The sequence below is a fragment of the Medicago sativa genome, chromosome 8 (assembly GCF_051527215.1).
Source record: "Medicago sativa cultivar Bolivia chromosome 8, Bolivia_mono, whole genome shotgun sequence".
Taxonomy (NCBI): domain Eukaryota; kingdom Viridiplantae; phylum Streptophyta; class Magnoliopsida; order Fabales; family Fabaceae; genus Medicago; species Medicago sativa.
In genome coordinates, this window is record NC_140756.1 from 29,025,367 (window position 1) to 29,041,767 (window position 16,401).

At 35.9% G+C, this 16,401-nt stretch overlaps 1 protein-coding gene, 1 long non-coding RNA gene and 1 pseudogene across 6 annotated transcripts; 2 read left to right on the forward strand and 1 right to left on the reverse strand.

Moving 5' to 3' along the window:
- Positions 1-2,063: 2,063 nt before the first annotated feature.
- LOC146898172 (zinc finger CCCH domain-containing protein 24-like) lies at positions 2,064-3,868 on the reverse strand (annotated as a pseudogene).
- Positions 3,869-3,912: 44 nt separating this feature from the next.
- On the forward strand, positions 3,913-5,523 carry LOC146898173 (uncharacterized). The gene is made up of 3 exons (XM_085736513.1): positions 3,913-3,998; positions 4,632-5,105; positions 5,226-5,523. The coding sequence occupies exons 1-3, from the start codon at positions 3,913-3,915 to the stop codon at positions 5,521-5,523; spliced, it is 858 nt and encodes a 285-aa protein (XP_085592639.1).
- Positions 5,524-10,490: 4,967 nt separating this feature from the next.
- Positions 10,491-15,194, forward strand: LOC146898174 (uncharacterized). Of its 5 annotated transcripts, none has more exons than XR_015021746.1 (8): positions 10,491-10,905; positions 11,433-11,548; positions 11,647-11,783; positions 12,020-12,122; positions 13,103-13,176; positions 13,327-13,468; positions 14,134-14,234; positions 14,949-15,194. It is a non-coding gene; the product is annotated as an uncharacterized LOC146898174 (long non-coding RNA). The 5 variants fall into 5 exon arrangements; XR_015021749.1 differs by having other exon boundaries at positions 11,647-11,777; XR_015021748.1 differs by lacking the exon at positions 13,327-13,468 and having other exon boundaries at positions 11,647-11,922.
- Positions 15,195-16,401: the final 1,207 nt, after the last annotated feature.

Genomic DNA, 16,401 nt, shown 5'->3' on the forward strand with positions numbered 1-16,401 from the left:
AATATGGATCTTTGTTATACAAAAAAATAAAAAAATGGATCTGAGTCATGAATGTCATATATTTTTTTTTGTTGCAAAGTCATGCATGACATATGAGAATGAACATTATATATGTTAGAATTACAAATTTATTGTAAATTCTACTTAAATCATGATATTAATAGTTTATATAAAGAAAATAAGCTTAAAATACATAAATTTGGGCTGGATTTTTCATTACATATTTAACCCTTCATTTAAACTATTTTATTTACTATTATATCCTTTAAAAATATTTTTTAAAATTTAATTAAAAAAATTAAATCTCATTAAAATAGAAAATATCGCACTACAACATGAACAATATTGTTGGTGGTATTAAAAAAGATAAAAATTTATATTATATTTGGGGTTTGAAAGTCACCGCAAGGATTCAAACTGAGTACCGTATGTCTACACTTCACAACTTTCACCACTAGGCCACTTCCATTTTGTTGAAATTTTGTTGCTTCTAAAATTGATATACAGTACTAAAACATTTTTTTAAAGCCACAAAAGTCCTAGCGATTCCTTTTCTAATAGCAGTTTCTTTTCATTATTAGTGGTTCCTTTTATTTATGGCCATTCTTTTTCATCATTATTTTTTTTTTTGAAAAAAAAAAAAGTTCTTCCGGTTGCCATATAAAAGTTCCTTTTCATTTTTCTTCTTCTTTCGGTTACCACATAGAAGTTCCTTTTCCTTTTCATTTTTATTGATTTAACAGCCCTTGAGGTTAGGATCAGTTTCTTAGTATACACTTACTACGTGTTACGATATTAAAGTTACATCTTTAAAATTGTTGATAATTTGACTAAATTCTAGTGATAAATCAATGATGTTTACATGAGATAGCTTGAATCTTTCTACCTTACCCAAGTACCATACTTGGTTTTACGAGAGAATGTCTTATTCTTATTTTATTTTATTGAGAACAAGAGTTTGGCTTTACATGACCTTACACATGGTTCAAAAATGAAAATCATGAAAATAGATGCAACCACGTTACAAGCTTGGCTTTCCATTGGAAGCCACCCTTAGAAACAAATTTCAAGTTCTCCACTATTTTGAACTTTTTTTCTTCTACGGTCTTTATGCCATCAATGACCCTTTGAAATAAGACTCATCCATGGTGCGAGAAGAGGAGGAGGAGGAGAAGGAGGAGGAGGAGGAGGAGGAGGAGGAGGAGGAGGAGGAGGAGGAGAGGGAATAGGATTCGCTGCTGTTACAGCAGGGTGTTGTAATCAATTACATTTGTCCGATCCAATTGAAAGGTCAGGATTATTTTAACTAAAAACACAATTTCAATCTCAACTGTTTGATCTGAGATGAACAGTTGAGATTGGGAGCAGCGTGCTAATTTTACAACACCAAAACCTGGTCCAGAGGGAAGGGGAGAGAGAGAGAGAGAGAGAGAGAGAGAGAGAGGTACAGAAGAACACTGAAGAGGAGCGAGAACACGCCGTTTCGCAAAAGGAAAATGGAATGAACGATGGAGAGTTCCCACGTCGTTTCGCAAACGGAAAACGGAATTACGAATGAATGAACGAATGTGAGTGTGAATGTGAGAGTCAGTGTGTAAACTTTGATGTATTTATATATATCAAAATAATTTATAGAAAATGTTACTTCCTATTACATTATGAGTGTGTAAACTTTTATTTTATATATATATATATATATATATATATATATATATATATATATATATATATATATATATTGATGCTTGTTTCTATCAAATAAAATCACACACAGTTCAAGAAATTTCTATTTCTTCAAGGAACTCATACTATAACCAAAATCTAAAACAATCCATCCAAATTCTAGTAACCAGAATCTAAAACAATCCATCCAAATTCTAGTTTTGGTGGTGGCCGAGGTTCGAACCCCGGACCTTGCATATATTATGCAATGTCCTTACCAACTAAGCTAAGCTCACGAGGACATCCAAATTCTAGTTGTTACAAGAGAAAAAGTAAAAAATAAATAAAAATAAGACAATAAAGCACCACATTTTAATTCCAAAATGAAATGATACACCAGATTAACATAATGAAATTAACTATTTCACCGTGATCTGCAGTAATTAATCAGCAGTGCAGATTTCCTGCAACTATTCCTTCAACAATAAATTCAATGTTCAATATATTAGCACCATTAACTTGAGAAAAAACTTGTAAACCATCTAGGTTTCTTCAAAGAAAATGGGAATAATATGGAAAAGGGAGAATCCTGAAAATGGGGCGTTAATGCACGACTGCCACATGATTTTCTCTCCCTATTGAATATCAGCTAAAATTAAATACCTAGAAAAATGTAGAATGAAAAACTATTATTCATATATTGGAAAAATAGCATATGGTTCATGAGCTCAGTAGCCCATTCTGCCTCCTTCAATACCTCTCTTCCAGAAAATGCAACCAAAAGAATATGTACCTTAAGAATTTATGCACCTATCTCAATAAGATGAATTATCAAATTAACTTATTAAATTCGCGAATTGGAATTCAATCTAGCAGAAGATGTGATAGGGCCAGAAGATGCAAACTTCTCTTTAATCATCTTAGGTGAGGATTCCTTCAGTAGGAGTTGGGCCCATGATAGATCAGGATCTTCTTCCCTGCTGATTTTATGTTTAAATGAGGATGTATTGTGCGATAAGACATCTCAGTAAGAGATCCCAAATAAGACCATGGGTTCGCAGGGGATCCAACAACCGAGCAAGGGATTTTGGAACCAAGTTCCCTAGAACTAACACTCTGCAGTTGTTGCTTCTGTTTCTCGCGATGAGGAAATGCATACATTTGAGGGCTCATTGAGGAGATTGGTTCAATACTTCTAGGTGGCATGCTACCGCATGAAGGGACACCAAATGAAGCCTGTGACAGACGCTGCTCAACATTCTTTGGAGAGAGCATATTAGTATTTGAAGGCGATAACATGTTTTGAAGCTCATTCATAGCAGCTGATTTACGTGAAGGGGAAAATACAGAAGCCATTGCTGGGTCAGAATACCTGGGAGATGAGATGCCATTTTGATGTGACCAAGCTGCACTTGAGAATGAGATGCCATTTCCAGAAGGGGGCGTAGGCCGGGAAAAATTAAATTAGATGGATGAACGAAAGAGACTAACGAGGGTGAACCGACCAAAAGATTCATTGCAGCAGCAATGTCCATCGCATTAAAAGCAGAGGCAGATGAACGTAGTGAAGGAACACCAGATCTAGTTAACGAAGGCAGTGGCCTCAATTCCTTTTCATCGTGTGCGGAAAAACACACCTTTTTATCACAACTAGTCCCCTCTTTACAGAGTCGTGTTCGATACTGATGTGGGTGTAGCCAACACTCGAATATTCCATGAGCATATTCACACTTATCTCCATGCCTACAAGCCTCTTTCCTAAATTCAGGGCAAGGCACGCAGCTGTAAGAGAACCTCCTAAGGTCCCTCCTCCGAGCATTCTCTCCTGGGTGCACATATGGACACTCAGTCCAATCATGAGATTGTGCACGGGAACAACGAAGGACCTTGAAAGAAAACATCCGAAATTCATCACTTGCATACATGTTTTTTATACCAGGAAATGATGGATCAATTGGATACTGTTTCTTCTCAAATGATATGTCTGGTGAGGATGGATAGAGGCAACGGTGGCGAAATATGCTCTGGCACGGCGGCGAAGAGTCTTTGCGGTGGGACGAAAGGTACCTGTGGGCACGTTAGCACTCTAACGCTCAAGTCAGTAATGGAACTGAGAAAGAGTGTGTAGAAAGTGTTGTGTAAAGTGAATCATACCTTGAGGGTGAAGCTAAGTCACCGTTATATACGCGCGCGTGAGAATAACCATCTTTGGGTTTTGCAGTGTGTGATTAAGGAACAGTTAGAGGACACATGTATGGTGATCGTCGTGCGGATGCGTGCTTGAATGTAATACAATGCACTGATGTCGGCGTGTTCCTTCAGGCGTCGAGCCTAAGGTGATGGACGTTTATTCCACATGTCAGTATGGGATTTGCCTTCTGGCCGGTTCAGAATAGTATATAATGTTATAAATGATGTTGCCTAAATTGGCTAGGATGAATGTGGTGAGAATAGCATTAAAAGTCAAATGCATGAGAAAATTTGGTTTATTTCAACGTGCCACATGTCAATCATTTCTTGTGAGATATGCATTTCCATAAATACATTTGAGGAAAACCCTCGAATCTATACTATATGTAAAGAAAATAGCTTCTTTTGGCCCTTTTGGGTTGACTTTTCTCTTTCCCAAATTACCTTCAACTTTAAACACAAATAACACATATAACAAAATAGACAAGAGTAGATTCAAATATTAAAAAAATGTGTAACAAACTCAATCTTTATTGTCCACGATATATCAATTCTTTTTCCTTATCCTTTATTTATTTTTTAAAAAAAAATAATTGATGGGAGTGAATTCAAAATTAAAAAAAATGTAATAAACACAATATGAATATATGTCCAATTTTTTTTTTCTTTTATGCTTTTAAAAGCTTAAGAAACTAAATCGAGTATGTGCAAGATTTTGGGCTGGCTTTTTCATTATCTCAGTAATGGAATTCGCGTCAGTTACTTTTATATGGATGTAGGTGGACAATTGGAAATGGGCAGCAGGTCAGCGTGATGAATGATCCATGGGTTCGAGGTGGTCATGGTAGCTGGATTCAATCCCCACAAAGTCAGGGTGTGCATAGTTTGCGTGTGTCTGATTTGATAGTTGACGAGGAACGATTTTGGGATATTGATAAGCTTGAATCTCTGTTTCCAGATGATATTGTGCAAGCTATTCTCAACACACCACTCTTTGCAGAAGTTCAGAATGATAAAATAGTGTGGATGATGGAACGTAACGGGAGGTATACTGTTAAGACTGGTTATAAACTTGCTATGATGGAGTTGTTACATACTGATCGGTTCCATGTTGAAGGAGAGTGGCATAGAATTTGGAATGTGAATTCCCCTCACAAAGCTCGTAATTTGTTATGGAGGATTTGCAGATGGTGTGTTCCGACGCGTCTCCGACTACAATCACGGCATGTACAATGTGACGTGATATGTCCCTGGTGTGTGACGGATGTTGAGGATGATTGACATGCTTTTGTGGGTTGTACGGTGGCGCGTGAGAGTTGGTATTGGGCAGGCCTTTCGACTGTGCTGCAACCGCGAGTTGGAACTGTGAACAGTTTGGCAGATTTTGTTTTTGATATATGTCGTTCCGAAAGCCGAGACATTGCTGGTCGGGTGGCTTCACTTCTTTGGAAAATTTGGGCTGCACGTAATGATGTCATTTGGAATGCCGCTCATCATACTTCAACAAACATTGGGAGGACGGCACTAGATGCATGGCAGCAATGGCAGGAGGTTCATAAACATCCCCCACAATCGATTTTGCAACACGGGCAGAATAGAGTGCAAGCTAACAGTTTGGGAGAAACCACGCGAGACATGGTTGAAGTGCAATGTGGATGTCGCGTTCCATGACCGTAACCATATTACATCTTTTGCGTGTTGTGTTAGAGACTCCCGCGGGCAAGTTATTCGGGCTCAAACGAAATGGCAGCGGGCAAATATGACAGTTTTGGAGGGGGAGGCAGTAGCCTTACTCGAGGCTCTTCACTTTGCTAATGCGAACAGATGGGACCGGGTTGTCTTCGAGTCCGACTCATCTACTCTAGTGCAAGCTTTATCGTCTCCTTGCCAGGGTGATTCGGAATTCTATGCTATTGTTTCTAGTATTATTTATCAGTTATCTTTACATTCCAGCTTCGAGGTTAAGTTTGTTAGGAGACAAGCGAACATGGTTGCTCATAGTTTAGCTAGAGCGGCCTGTTCTTGGGCTAGTTGTAACACCCTATTTCTAATAAGCGGTAAAACGCGCGAATATACAAACATATTCTAGAAATAGATGCTACGTCTTCGAATAAACCACAATACATAGTCAATAAAGCAACATGCAAGAACTATCCTAGATCAGAGCCCTAATCTAGACACTTGCAAATAAAGAGGAACTCCACTCCTCGGCATCATCAAGCAAAACAGACTAAGCATCTTGCACTCCATCTACCCGTCCATACGGAAAGGTAGGTGGTAAACCACTGAGGGTTAGCATTACATCATCATAATCCATATAAGATTAATAAAAACTTTGAAAATGAAAAGATATAATCAAGGATAAGAATGACAATTCATACATGGTTCCTCAATATTCACATCATATAAGCAATCCAAGATCAATCAATATCATTATATCAAGTTCATATCCACAAGTGTATCATACACATATCACAACCTCACCTTGTCAATCAACAATTAACAATTCAATCCGCAAGTACAATTAGCAATAATCAACCATCAAACACATCTTAATGCAATTCAATCCACCAACAGTTTATGAAATGTCTCTAGACTCATCTAGATGCATGTGGTACCAAAACACCTCAAGGTCGTCACCTCCGATGCAACAAAAACATCGTAATCACCTCAATTGGATATAAAATCCACCACCATCAGTCATGAATGCATGAACATATGACTCAACTACAAATGCATATGTTCACACAAACAATAATCACCTCACCATCACCAATACTTGTATATATGCAATCATTAACAATTCACCACTACATATTGTATATACAATCACCAACAATATTCAAAAATTCCACAACATGTAGTTGTCACATAAATACACCACCAATCATCTTTACATGACATATAATAACTCTCCATAAAGGATTCACCATCACTTAATTCTCAAAAGTCATTTCTAGTTAAGTACGTCTCTCAAAATCACAACATTAAGTTAATTGAACATTTGGGTCAAAACCAAGTAAACAAGCTCAATTGCCTATGCCATGTATTCTCACAAGTCACATATGTGTGTAATAGAGATTACATAAACAATTCATCGGCCAAACATGACAAATTCAATAAAAACTCAAAGTTCGTCTCACTTCATCATTTTTCACAAAAACTCTCATTTTCAAGCAAAACAAGTTAAGATTTGGTGAAACCAATCACAGCCATTTTTAGAAATCATATAAACAATATACAACTTTAATCCCACCTCAAATTCCGGAGAAAAACGAGTTTTCGGAAAAATCAACATTTGGACCGTTTTTATAAAAGTTAGACGATTTTCACAAATTCAAGTCCAAACCAAATCAAATCATGTTCCAGTAGGATTAAAGGCATAAACGGAGGTTAATTAAGTCCAAAGAAACATTTTAGAAGTATAGGATTGGTCCCCAAGTGCTCGAAAACAAAAATCAAAAGTTGCTGAACTGGGGCTAGGATGCTTAAGCGTCCTCCGCATGCTTAAGCGTCCTAGTTCCAGTAACTTCTGGAACAGCACGCTTTTGGCATTCTTCTGGGACGCTGGTGGGATGCTTAAGCGTCCTAAGCACGCTTAAGCGTCCTACACCAGATTTCCAGAACTCTGTTACGGGTTGATGTAGAATTTCTACATGTCATATAACTATGTACACGTGAGTATATATAGGATCGTTTTCCACAGGGAGTTGCGTTAAATCATAAGCGTTTTCACAATCTTTCACATTAAGGTATCCTTTATAAAAGGTTTGTTTGTAACACTATATCCATAGATGACAATAAAGTAAAAACGAGAGGAGATCGAACTATTTCGCTTGCGGTATAAGATAACGAGCAAGCATAACAACAGCAATCTCTCGATCGATTAACAGACTCTAGCATTATAACCAATATTATTACAATCATTTCTACAACATCCTTCGTGTCCAAAGCGACATCGTTATTTCTAAGTTAGCGTTTAAACATTCGCGTCCAAATCCCTTAAACGATAACAAAGTCGATCGGATAACTTAATCGACTGTGTCCAGCCTGATTAAGTATCCGAAAGCATTAAAATCTTGATTAAAAGTAATTATCAAAGGTTTACAAACTTGTCAAGAGTGATGTAACATAAGATAGATTGTTATTCTAGTTCTAGATTCAAGAGTTTGTATCCAAATCATCTTGAATCTCTTTGAAAGCATTAAAAGCAAGAATAACAACAATATTGAATCATTAAGCTAGAACCTTATATATTAAAAGATCAAAAGATTACATAATAGCTTGTTTGTTACCTCAATACTACAAAGAAGATGATAGCTACACATAGACATGTATACTATGCAAAGGATGAAGGAAAGATGAAGATTCTATGTCAAGATCATTCGTGTCCAAAGTGATCTTAAGTTAAATCTACTCCTAAACACCTTGCTTTGTGTTTCTCTCTTGGAAATAGCTCTGACCTCTCTCTTAGAATGTATGAAAATATCAATGGAATAGTGAATGACCTAAAAGAGAGGTAAAAATGCTATTTAAAGGGCCTGTGTTTTTGTACCTACGCTAATAGCGCAGATTACGCTAATGGCGTGGTATGTCGGCCTATAATCTGGCCAATGGGCTTGTGCCACGTTGGCCTTGCCCTGCTTCTACGCTCCAGCTACGCTAATGGCATATCCCCCTGGAGCTTTTACGCTAATAGCGTAACCCACGCTAATAGCGTGTTTCTTCATGACCAGCTTCGCTCCAGGTGCGCTAATGGCGTAGCTCTCTGGAGCCTGTACGCTAATAGCGTACTCTTCAAGAGTGCTCCAGATCCACGCCCCAGGTGCGCCATTGGCGTATCTCTCTGACCTTGGGCATTTCTTCATCACGCTAATAGCGTAGGACACGCTAATGGCGTATGACTTTGAACTTTGACGTTTCTTGCTCCTTGCTTGTATTTTCCTGCACAAAAAGGGTAGAATAAGGCTCAAAAGCATAAATGACATATTTACACAATATTTGGAGTTTTCCATAGAGAATCTTGCAAAACAAGTCACTAAAATGCCTAAACTCCTATATGAAATATATCACTTTTAAACACTTACAAACTCTCCCCAACTTGGCTTTTTGTTTGTCCTCAAACAAATCAATTGAAAAGGAAACTAACAAGGCTTTGGACAAGGTTTTTAACATGGTGTCAAACTATTCAAAACAAAAATTTAAACAAATGGTGATTCAAATATGATCGTGCTGGCAAGCATGAAGTCCTCCGCTACTCTAGGTGCAAACTAAGAATGCGAAATATGTCCTAAGCACAAACTGTACATCATAAACTTCAAAACATAAACATAACTCTCTATGAACCACACCTAACACACTTCTTTAAAAGTATATGCAATACTATGATAACAATAAGTAAGGTAATGAACACACATCCAACAATCAGGCTAACATCCTATTTAAGTTAGGTGTCCATCCAAATATCGTCTCAAAAAGCATAAAAGCATGGATCAAAAGGTCTTGCAAGGGTTATAACTTGGCCAGGCTACAAAAGAAATGTCATATGTGGGGCAATTAATCAGAAAGCCTATCAAAGAGGAACATTCTTTGTAATACAACTTGAAATCCAATATCTTCCCTACCAATAATTAAAACCTTAGGTGATTAACAATCAAACTAATAACCTTGACAACTTATTCTATTTTTGATTTTGTACTTTATTTTTCTTCTTTTTTTTTCTTTTCTTCTCTTTTCTTTATCAAATGTACAACTTTTTCTTTGATTCTATGTTGTCAGGTTATTCTAACAATTTCACCACAAACTTGACATATAATGCCTCCTTTTTCTCCCCAACTTGAATACAACAAAACTCTAATTGAATGTTCCCCTATCCTAAGGCAAGGGACAAAGTACAAAAAGGTTAAGGGTTCAACAAAGTAAAAATATCAAAGTCCTATAAGATTCAACCATGAACTGGATTTTTGAAAAATTTCAGGCAAATTCAACAAGCATTGTGCTTATGAATATTGACAGTTCATGTTTGAGGACTTGATTCATTTGGCTCAGATTGGGGTATCAGATACTCGCTCTTCACATAGGTAGGCTTTATGTGGTCAAGTAGGTTACTCTCAATTCAAAAAGTGCCTTGATCCTTTCCATGCTTTCAAACAATTCAAAATAATTATCAGATTTAACATAACTAAAACAAGTTACACGGTGATTATCGGTCTCCAGCATATATATAAAAGAGTTTGAAGTTACCTCACATTTAGGTTAAGTACTAAGTGGTTCATAAATATTTATGTTTATGACAAGAATTAAATGAGATACATTTTGTGCAGAGTACAAGTTTCAAATTCTTAGTAAAAACCTAGAATAACGGGAAACTAATACCTTGGTTTTGCGCTTTCTCACAATTAATATCATTATCACTCACCTGCTTTTGCTCAAACCACTACAAGAAAATTGAACATTTGCGACACATAATTTGCAACTGTTGGCCTCTGAAGGGTCGCAATGTGTCTTTTTTTGGATTTTAGTGATGGCACATGCAACAGTTTGGTTAAGGGTCGCAATATTTTGGCCTTTTGGAGCATTCACGGCGCCAAGTGAAATATTGGAAATATAGAAATCCCTCTCAGTCTCTCACCAAGACTAAGCTCTCTCACTTTTCTAAAAAAATAAAAAAAATCTAACTGCTCTCACTCTTTATCTCCAAAAAAATTTCCCTCAGCAAAAAAAATTTCTCTCCCCAAAATCCTCTTCGTTGAATCTCAAATTGTTGCTTGTTTCTCTCAAATTGTAAATCTTTCCCTTCCGCGTTGAATCTCAAACCTCTTTCCATTTCAAATCATGAACCAAATCTCACAAACCTCTCGCCGTTCTTCCGTCGGATCCGACTCCTTCGTTGAATCTCAAACCCAAATCTTCAAAATCATTCATGAGATCCGAGAGAGGGAGGAGAAAGAAGCTGAACCCAAATCCAACGCTTTCAATCAATCAAAGAGAAGAACATCAATTTCACGGCGGAACATCAACCCTTTTGGAATTATCCAGCTTGGTCCAAAAGCAGTGAGTTACTTCGTTTATTTTAGTTCTGTTCATGTTGTTGTTTATGAATTCTTTCTTTTCCCTATGTTATGGCACTTCCGATTGGGATTTGGATCTTAGATTAGTGATTTATTAGAATATCAATGTTTAATTCATAACCTAAGATTTTCTTTTTTTCAATTAATAATTTGAATTATTTTATTGACAAGCCAACAATTTGAGCAATGATTGTTCAGTAAAAAAGGGGTCTTTTTTTAGGGTTAAGGGTTGCAAAAGCTGCTATTAGATATTGGGGATTTCATTATAATTGATTATTTTCTTGTTATGTTTATTGTGATGGCTTGCAATATCTTGATGCTTCATGAAAACCGGATTGATTATTAAAAGCAATACAAGAGAAGAAATTTGTTGGATATTTGATGAGTGAAGGTAGCATAATGTAATTATTTAAGCCCTTTTAGAGATAAATATTTTTTTATGAAGATTTATAAATGTTCTGGATAAGTTTGTAACTGTCATGTGTATGTGTTTGTTTGTAACTATGTAAGCTCTTTGGAGTTGATGAGGAGTGAATGCCTTGGCTTGTTCTTCTAAGTTGCAGCAATGAACAAGACACAATTGACGTTCCTGAACACATAAAAGACCCAAGATGGCTTTGATGAAGGTAAACAAAGAGATATATTTGTGTGGAATTCCCTATATCCTTGTTTATGACCATATTTTATAATTCACTTTTTTGTCATGATATTCAACTTTTGACAGGTTAAGTGAAAATACAATTTGTTTAAAGAATTGATATCCAGTAAAGTCATTGGTAGTTGTATGTCAAACTACCTAATGACATTGAAGACATCTTAAGGTGGATAACAATACAAAATCCAGCAAAGGACTTGGTAGTTGTATGTCATACTAAATCAAAATAATATATCTTCATATTTGCCTGTTATTCGTTTAAGCTATATGTCCACAGCTTCATGTACCATTTTCTGGTTTTGCTATTGTGTTGGTGATCCCTGGAATGGTCCTTTTAAAATAAAAGTGTGTGTTCTTGTTTAGTTCTATTTTATTTTCCTAGACTAAATAATGACTTTAATAATGACTAGCTATGTGCTCTGTTAATTTGGAAAACACTTAGGTGCATTAGATTATACTTGTTGCCTATATGAGTGTTGGATCCTTGCCTGCGCATCTAGTTCTTCCACCAGATTATGTTCAGCCTGCTGTATCTGTTGATGCAGGTATAATTTGTAAATTTAGCACAACACTTAGGTGCATTTCCTTATGTGCTTTTTGTATGGTTCTCAACTTAAAATACACATTTTGTGGTTATAACAAACTCTGAGAAAATTATGGATTTGAGAAAATCATAGGTAGTTAAGAATCATAGGTTCACCTAAGGAAATGCACCTAAGTTTTTTCCTGAAATTGTTTTTTACTTTTTCTTATTAGCCAATCATTTATAATCATTGTTGTATTTTGTTTTCTATATCGTTCATTTTTATCATTTTCCATCTTTATGCATATAGATGGAGAAGCTAAGATTCTAATTTGGTTGAGTGAGATTGAGTGCTTCAAAAATAAATAGAGGATTTTATGTTCATGGTATATAGTTAAGAGACGATTCTAGTAGACTCCAAGGATGCTTGGGATTCAGGTGCTTTTGGTGATTTTGGGGTAGTAGAGTCTTTTGGTCCTTACTGAAGTATTGTTTAGTAACATAGGAATTAGACTTTGGTCTCTTGATCCAATTTATAGTTTCTTGATCCAATTTATAGTTCTTGATCCAATTAAATTTATATGTAATTTTTTAATTTAAAAAATCAATTTGGCTACGTGATGGAGGGTTAAAGCTGAAATTTATCAGTGAAATTAAATGCAGTTGAGATATGTACTTGGGCTGATGTCTTCAATATTTTATTCAAATTACTTGAATATGTAGTTGCAAGAGATGAAGAATATTGTAGTTGCAGAACGTTCATGGTTCATGTCATTGACGTAGGCTGATGGGCACATCAAATACTTGAATATGTAGTTATATTATATGCAGTCATTAGCCTTTGTTACCAGCTAAAATCTGAATTTTTTATGTCTAGATTATGTAGTTAGCATGTGTGGCACCTTTGTTTTAAGCTGTTTAGGCACTGTGTTAGCTTTTCAACTCGCTTGTTTTGCTTATCTTGTCCATAAAATAACCATTTTTGTTTCTCAAATTTCTTAGGCATACAATGTTCACAAAAGACTTGCTTATGTGATTGATAAATTTGACAAGAAAGCTATAGAGCAATTAATCGGGTAAGAAATCTAGCCGTCTTTTCATTTTCCTCCATGTATTGCCCTCTGCCTTTTTTCTTTGAGGTACTTTTCTATATTAGAATTCATTCACTGTCAATGTATTTTAGAATGCATTCACTGTCAATGTATTTTTCACTTTAAAATGTGTAGGATGTTCTGATCTAGTGTCAAGAAGTTGAAGATCACTAGGGTAGACACATTTAGGAGTTAGAAATATATATATGAAAAGGGCTACCTCTTCAATGATAACAATTAACTTGTCAAAGAAAGAGCTAAATGCATCTGTCAGAAGGTAAGATTGGCTTAATTAGGCTGTTCATGAATCTTAGGATCTGAATTCTCTGTTCGTGTGCAATTTAAAAAATTTAATTTATCTCATGTGCAACTTTAAAAATTTAATTAATGAACTTGTATGAACAATTGTAGAGTAGGGAGATATAATGTTTTCTTTTTCATTACGAAGACTTTACAATATCTGGAAAAGTCTTGAGCTAAGGAGCACGACCCTGGTCTAGTAATTAAAGGTTTTACATGCTAATTGTTAATGGTACTGAATTGGTTGATTTAGTAGCTGGAAAAGTGAAAGCATATACAAATGCCATTATGTCTCATTCTTTTTCACATTCATATTTTTCCATTATAGTGATTTATACTTGGTTTAAACATATGTTTAGTCGTGATAACTGTAGCAATATTTGGTCCTTGACATTATCTCTTCATTAAACAAATGAGGTGGTAAACGTCAGTCTAGATAGCACTGCATGTCATTGTGTTCAAAGTCTAAAGTCCATATGTTCTATCTTTTCTACGTATAGCCTGAACACATGAGATAAAAGGATGCTTTTCTTTGAAATTACACATAAAACATATATATATGCTTCGATAATGGGTTCACTCAATTTATTATTGATTATATATGTAATTTCACAAGTAGTTATTATATATTCTTGCTTGTAGGAAATAAGAGATGGAAGAAAATATAGTACGGGAGATATGTATTCAGTTTCTCATAAAAGCTCCAACGGTCATTTGTCAATGAAACGGCAAAGGAAAAAACTGTAAGTTCCCTTATTTTAGCTTACTCATCCTTTTAATCTCCGAAAGGATATTGTTGTAGGGGAGATTTTTGGGAAGGGGAGTGTTGTTGTGGTGTGTGGCTGTTGGTGGTTTTGTTTTTCGGCCTATAGCTGTTTCAGGTGGGCAGCAGCACCTGCTGCGTATATCTGTGGTGTGGATGATGCAGTTCTTTTTCTAGTGCTATGATGTTTGCCTATTGTTTTTGGGAATCTTTTTGCTTGGGCTGTCCAGTATTGCGTATACACTGGGACATTGTATTGCTTTTTTCGGCTACATTATCCTCTCCTTGAGGGGTTTTTTTTTTTTGGTTACATAAAAGTTTAGGTGGGTTCGGCTCCGGTTTAGGTGCCTTTAATAATATTTGCTATTTAAAAAAAAATCTCTGAAATCAAATATCTTGTCATTTAACTGTTAAGCACTTCTGCTATAAACTATGTAAATCAAATTTGGTAAAAACTCACAAAATTTGCTATGTTATGTTTGTGTGTCTGCAAAATGCTATGTTATGCCAAGATTATTTGGATTTAAAAGTGTTATGTTTACCCTTCATGGTGTCATCAACTTGTTTGTTTTTTATTGTGTGGGCTTTTCATTTTAAACTTCTTTAGGAATTCTATAGGATACCATATATGCAAGTATTGAAATGTTGAGGGTTTAAGCTATATTTGTTCTTATTTTATGTTTCTGTCTTTCAGGCATGGACATGTGTGGAGGATACAAACGGAAGGGGAATTTATTGGTCTCCATCTTATTACCTTTAGAATCATTTAGAATTAGAATTATTTTAGTTTGTTCTTTTTGATACATATTATACGATGTTTATAAACATCATTTTAGGTGAAACTATCAATCATAAAATTTGTATTGATCTGGAAGTCGTGTCCTGAGTGTTTGATGCCACCTATAATTTTATATGAATGTAAAATTCAAATTTTAGTTTATGGATTAGTTCATATTTTTTTTTATTAAGAATTCATATTTTATAATTTATTATTATTTTTTTTAAATATATTTCACAAATTGCGACAGTTCAAAAGGGTCGGTCTGTTTTTTAAATAGTTTTCATCAATTGCGACTGTTATAAACTGTCGCAACACCCCTTTCAAACAAAAAAATGTACTTTGCGACTGTTATGAACTGTTGCAACACCCCTATCAAAAAAAAAAGTACTTTGCGACTGTTATGAACTGTCGCAATACCCATTGCGGCTGTTGCAGCGGCTGTTTCTTGAACTGTCGCAAAATGCTGTTGCGACCCCAACATCCCTAACAGTTCGAGAACAGTCGCAGTTGTGGATTTGCGACCCTTAGAACAGTCGCAATCCGTCATTTTAAGGGTCGCAAAATGCATTTTTTCTTGTAGTGAACATTGGCTCCTTGGAGCACTTTAAAATTTATTGTTCATGAACAATTTTCTTTTGAGAGACACAAGCAAGATTTAAACAAAAAATTCATCCAAAACATAAGTTAAAATCCACAAGATAAGTTATTAAACCAAATGTAAAGCAACAAAGTATCAAATCAAGCACCAAAAACCACAGTGCTTGAAGAGTACAAAATACAACCAAATAACATAAGTTTCAACAATAATAAAATAAAAACATAAAGTTCGAAAGCTAAATGAAAAACATCACTAAAAAGCCATGATCACATTACTGATCATCATCAGCATCATCCATCTCAAGATCCTCCTCCACATCATCATCTTCACCTCCAGCATATTCAGGCTCAGGTGTAGCCTCATCATCAACAGCATCTGCCACCCCCACATAAGGACTTGGCCTGCCCTCAGGCCAGTGAACATAGCTCTGGTACTGGTCAGGTGTCATGACCGGGTAATCAGCATTTCCCGGATACATGTGAGCATTGTAGAGGTCCTGGTGTATGCCCATGTTGCTCCTCCAAATTGCCTCGTTCTGATCCATCAAAAAGCTGTTCTGATCCCTCACATACTGGTTATGCATCTGCTGCTCCAGCATGAAAGTCTACAAACCTGCAAAGTCAAAGGAACCAGCGCCCTCAGATGGGCCACCCTCATCATCAGAAAAGTGATTTTGGGCACATCTTTGCTCTCTCTTCTCCCAAGTACGAATAGAAGCATCAGTAATGGTCCCCTCAATGTCTTCATCAAAGGGTCCAGTAATAGCCA